At 45.6% G+C, this 6,000-nt stretch overlaps 1 protein-coding gene across 1 annotated transcript in view; it reads left to right on the top strand.

Moving 5' to 3' along the window:
- The window catches only part of mfhas1 (multifunctional ROCO family signaling regulator 1), a 38,897-nt gene extending 33,620 nt beyond the window's left edge, over positions 1–5,277 (top strand). Inside the window, exon 2 of the mRNA XM_042059415.1 lies at positions 2,570–5,277. Within this exon, the coding sequence (XP_041915349.1) occupies positions 2,570–2,700 (131 nt within the window). The 3' untranslated portion in view covers positions 2,701–5,277. The remainder of the gene's footprint in view (positions 1–2,569) is intronic.
- The last annotated feature ends 723 nt before the right edge of the window (positions 5,278–6,000 follow it).

Below are 6,000 nucleotides of genomic sequence, written 5' to 3'. Positions count from 1 at the left end.
CCTACTGCCTACAGTACACTAGATATACAGTACACTAGATATACAGCACACTAGATATAGATATACAGCACACTAGATATACAGCACACTAGATATACAGCGCACTAGATATACAGCACACTATACAGTACACTAGATATACAGCACACTATACAGTACACTAGATATACAGCACACTATACAGTACACTAGATATACAGCACACTAGATAAACTACAGTACAGATAGTGACCTGGGACTTTCTTCCTTGTTGTGTGCATGTCTGCAGATATAGAATAGGCTCTCTAGGCTGCAGAGGGAGTGTGTGAAGTATTCTAATTAACCAGGTCAGTGTGTGTGTGTGTGTGCGCACCAGTGTGCCAGCCTTAAGCTCAGATCAGACGATCTGTTTACAGGTCAGCCTGACATTAGTGGTCTTAGAGCAGATGTGTGTGTGTGTGTGTGTGTCTGTTTTCCCTGACATTAATACAGATAACCCTCCTCCAAATATCAAGAGGCTTTTCACCCGGGTGATCGCCAGAGACCTTTCTTGGCATCAAATCTGTGTCACTGCTAAGCCAACACATTTTGAGAAGTGCTTTTCAGTCAACCCCAAAAGCATTTTCCCTTAAAAACCCCTTAGTGTGTTCTCTCCTCTCTCAGCACTCTCACACACACACACACACACACACACACACACACACACACACACACACACACACACACACACACAAACACATCATTCTCCACCCATGCATTAGCTGTAGAAATTCAAGTGTGTGTGTGTGTGTTCCACTCTGCAGTATTATGTTCAGATTTTGCTTTCATAAATGTAGTCCACAAACCTTTGAGAACCACATACACACATTTGATAGCCGAACATTTCTGTGATGAACACACGGCATTGCTATTTCGCACAGGACTTGGTTTTTAATCGTTCCCTATACTCTCCTCCCACTGGATCAGAGGAGAAAGATCCAGTGAGTCAACAAAGAACAGCGCTGCAAGGATTTAGTCTGATAGTCTGATACAGTGGGCACCCCTGAGACATATAGAGAGAGGAAGGGAGAGAGTGAGAGAGAGGGAGAGCTGAAATCACTAAGCAGTGTTAGCAGTAGAAGGTTCGGCTGTCACACAGAAGGCTTTTGGACTCCCAGTAAGCTCTTAGACTGACACATGATGTAACACTTTGTTTCACGACTGGATGGACCTGATCCCCTCTCAGGAACAGACACACACACAGAGAGACACACACACACAGATTGACACTGTGGTTTTGAATGTTCTTTTCTGCTCCTCCATCATCGTTTGTGTGTGTATAGCTGTCTTGTCTCCTCCTCTTCCTCAGTCACATGGGATGCACAACAATTTAAAGCCTTTTGTGAGAATAGAGGAGTCCCGTTACTATAGAAAAGGTATCCAACCCTGGGCTTTAAACAGGTTCCATGAGAGAAAGAGGTATTGGTCTGACTAGCCCATCGCTTTTGCTCAGAAGGTCTCTTAGATTTGCTAGCAGTGCATGATGTCATATTTAGAGGGGGTGTGTGGACTGACTCCCTTACTGTAGGCTTCTGAGGTCAGCATTTGTGTGTGTGTGTGTGTGTGAGCGCGCGCCTGTGTTTTCATTATTATTAAAGTGTGTAGTGTCACCATGAGATCCGTGTTAGGGTGGAGTGTTTCCCGGGATTTAATATTCAGCCCACCCCCTAATCCTGTTAAGTGACATGGCATCATTAATTCAGCTGAATGTCTGAATGCTGCTCCACCATGGACTTAGTGCTGCGGTTCAAATGCTTTTTTTGATGCACTTCCAGCATCGCTAAGGATCTCACCCACAAAAGCAGCCTGGAGAAGACTGTGTAGAACGCCAATAACATGCACAAATATGCATTTCTATTCATTTCAAGTTTCAGATATTTAGGTTTACAATGGACACACAATGCAAACAGTGCTGATTGTATTGTTTTGGTTTTGGTGTATGATGGCTGATAAGGAAGGGAATACAAAAGTGTCCAGACCAATCAGGTGTTGCGTGTTGTTGAGCCCACTGCTGTGGACAAGAATCATTGCAGCCCCCCTAACCCCCCCCCCCCCCCCCCCTTCTCACATGACATCCTATATGCCCATCACTGTAATAAGATCTATAAGACTTCGTTTAGAGCCATCAAACTAAGCTAGTGCTCCATAGATATCAAAGACTTGATGTGTGTGTTCAGAGCTATAGACATGCTGATCCGGTATGTCTAAGGTTCTGAGCTGGGTTGGCTCTACTCATGCATGCAGTGCAGCTGCCATCTAGTGGCCAAAGGGGATAGTGCCGATAGAAGCTTTGGGATATTGATGTGCGGGCAGATGTGGATTTATGTGTTTTCGGATTAAATGTCTTAACCAAGGGCACAGCTTGTAATCCTTCAAAAATCCCCTGTCAGTGGATCTTGCCTCCCCACCTTTTTCAAAATGGGTTTGGTCCAAAACTAAGACCGATTCCACCACTGTGATTTTCATCATAAGGTGTTTAGTTATGTATATAGTGGAATAGTGTATGTTATGTATTTTTAACACTCTCTGTCTCTTTCTTTCTCTCTCTCAGGCGAGCTACTGAGCCAGCCCCGACCAGAAGGCCTGACTGAAATCATCTGCCCCAAGAACGGCTCCGAGCGGGTCAACGTGGCGCTCGTGTACCCCCCCACCCCCACCGTGGTCAGCCCCTGTCTCAAGTGACTCTCTGCCTCCATGGCTGCCCGTACCACGCCTTGCTCTTGCCCCTCCTGGGCCACTCCCGGCTTCCCCTTGGACCTGTCCCAAACACCCCCCCTCTCCCAGGGGGTCGCTCCTGTGTCTGACCCCCACCTCACCTGGAGCCCCAGGGCCTCACCCCGACCTGCTCAGGAGAACACAGCTTGACTAGACACGCACACACACACACACGCAAACACACACACACAGTTGGGACAACACCCACACACACACAAGGAGAATGATTCTTAATGATTAATTTGATCTCCCAGTTGAGTGGTCAATTGTGCAGCACCCATGATTCACATGTTAAAGAATTGCCATGGAATTGTCATGGCTTAAACCCCTAAGGTTGCCATGACAAAAAAAAGAATGATATGGTATGGATTGGCAACCACTCATGTGTACTATATGTTCGACGCAACATGTGCCCCCCTCCCTGGTTAAGCCTCTCTCTGTTGGAGACAAACGACTGGTTAGAACTCTCTTTGTTGGGGACGGATGACTGGTTAGACCTCTCTCTGTTTGGGTATTGGGGACAGACAACTGGTTAGGCCTCCATGTTGGGGACAGACAACTGGTTAGACCTCTTTCTGTTGGGGACAGACGACTGCTTAGAACTCTCTCTGTTGGGGACAGATGACTGGTTAGAACTCTCTTTGTTAGGGACGGATGACTGGTTAGGCCTCTCTGTTAGGGACAGACGACTGGTTAGACCTCTCTCTGTTGGGGTATTGGGGACAGACAACTGGTTAGGCCTCTCTGTTGGGGACAGACGACTGGTTAGAACTCTCTTTGTTGGGGACAGACGACTGGTTAGGCCTCTCTCTGTTGGGGACAGATGACTGGTTAGAACTCTCTCTGCTGGGGAGCACACGCTTGGTCACAGGCATGTCTTTCTCACTCCTTTCGGGAGGATGAAGTTGTAGCCACAGTGCCTGCCCACAGTCTCAATCACAGCTGTGGTTCCAGCACACAGACGCACATCTCCGGTCACACAGCCTCAACACACACACACACACACACACACACACACACACACACACACACACACACACATATACATACACACACACACACACAGTAGGCCCAGAAAGGAAAGCCTCTGGTCAGTGGAGTACTACACCTGTGCTAGGAGAGGTGGAGAGGGGAACAGACCAATGGATGGATGGACGGTTGCATGGGGGAGGGGACAGGATCTCATGTTGGACAGAAAACAGCCTCTTTCAAAGATGCGACTGGACTGGGCGGCAAAAGATGTGTGGACTATTAGACGGCTTGTCACACACACACACACACACAAACACACACACACACACACATACACAAACACACTCACCAAGCCTCACAAAGGTGCAATCCAAACACAGATATCTGAGAGTGTAGTTTCAAAAATGTTGCATATTAAAGTGCAGGGTTAGTCAGACATCAACCACAAATTCAGCATAACCTATTCATAGCCTCCATTCCCATTCATGACGTTTTGAACTTTTCCCAACACACCGACATGGTAAATGCACTCCTCTTCACTTCCTGTGTTGTGTTCGGTGCATGTGCACCCTCCTCTGGAAGAGAAAGCCCGGACTGGTTGTTGGCAACACCTACTGTCGTCAAGGAGATGACCACAGCCAATGGCTCGTCAGTTAAGAGGCAGGAGAAAAAGCCCCTCATCCTCACGGACATGAGCAGGTGTTGAGTAAGTCGCACCAAATTTGATATCAGCTCCTGTGCTGCCCTGTTTTGTCACCCTCTCGAAGAGTGCCCAGTTGTCGTCGGTGATACTCGGGCCTCCTCGTCCTCTGTGTCTCCTCTCCATTTTGTACAGTACGTCTGAGCAGACCAGAGGCTTCTCAGGAGGGTTGTGTAACAGGAGGCACCTCCATACAAGCCAAGGATATTACTCTTTTTGTGGATTGTGGGAAGGGTTTGGGATATATCATGCCATGCCCCAGTGCAGACATGTGTGGTTTGGGAAGCACTAAACATTGTTTTAAGCATTGTTCCAAAAAAATGTGTATATTTGTGTGTATATACAAATGTGTACAGAGCAATTAAAGAGGAAGACATTGTAGGTGTGTTGAGTCGGGCAACATGTCATTAATCAGCACTCCATTATATCACAAATGGCGAAGAAGAATCCATGTCAGTAGTTTCCTTGCGGGGGACCTGGGCGGGGGGCGTATTGCAATATGTCAAATGTTGACACTTTTTTGTATATAATATTTTTATTTTTGTAAGTCGACTGAAGGTTGTCACCGGTCCACCTTCTTCACCGTTATTCAGAACTGAGCATTGTGCATGACCCACCTGCTGGATGTCAGAATGTGCAGTGCAAAGGGTTTTATATTCTCTCAGATAGCCGCCATCTCTGGAACGAATCTGGCTCTGATCTGACCTTCGTCTGGCCTGGGTCTGGCCTTCATCTGGCTCTGATCTGGCCTGGGTCTGGCCCTGATTCGTGCCAGGTGTCCGCTCTCTGGGATTTCTTGCTGGTTCGTCCATTTCACACTTCATGAAAAAGCACCAAATACAATAAACAAATAAAAAAGGTTTCAATATAAACTCTTTTTTGTTGTCCAATTACTTCCAGATTTGTCATAAGATGGTAGAAATGACTGCTTGCTAGATGGCTTCACAGATCTAAAGAGGAATCTAAACTAAAGAGAAAAGAATATATACAATTATTATTTAGAAAATACACTGCTCAAAAAAATTAAGGGAACACTCCACTCTACACAGTTTTCCACAATTGTTAAAACACATTTTTTGAAACCTTCCACCCTTTTCTCCATTCTCAAACTACATTCACAGAATGTCTGACAGTTCTTGCAAAATAAAACACAGCCTTAAAAGTTTTACTTGTGCTCAGAACCAAACAGTGTCAGAGTACCAATCCAGTGTATGATTGAAGTGTTCCCTTAATTTTTTTGAGCAGTATATATGTGTTGGAGTGGTTTCATAATCTTTCACATCATCATGAAGCAGGGCTGGTACTTTACCAGGCTATATTTTATTGACATAGGCCTATTGTAAATATAGGCTAGACTTTGTTTTTAATGGAAGACAGCTAAATGAAACAAAACCAAACATGGAAGTTAAGCAGGAGACTATAAGATGTGAGAATGACTCCTATTCACAAGACTGATGTTTGATTTGAACACTAATTGTAGCGAAGTTTGACTGGCATCCAGGCTATGATCAAGCTGATGCAGGATCATAAAAACACAATTTCTCTAACCTGCAGAAGTTTACAGACATACTGCTACTGCCATCTAGTGGATGCCA

This window comes from Alosa sapidissima, chromosome 13 (genome assembly GCF_018492685.1).
Source record: "Alosa sapidissima isolate fAloSap1 chromosome 13, fAloSap1.pri, whole genome shotgun sequence".
NCBI lineage: Eukaryota > Metazoa > Chordata > Actinopteri > Clupeiformes > Clupeidae > Alosa > Alosa sapidissima.
The sequence above is the reverse complement of the archived record's forward strand: the minus strand, read 5'-3'. Positions and strand labels throughout refer to the sequence as shown.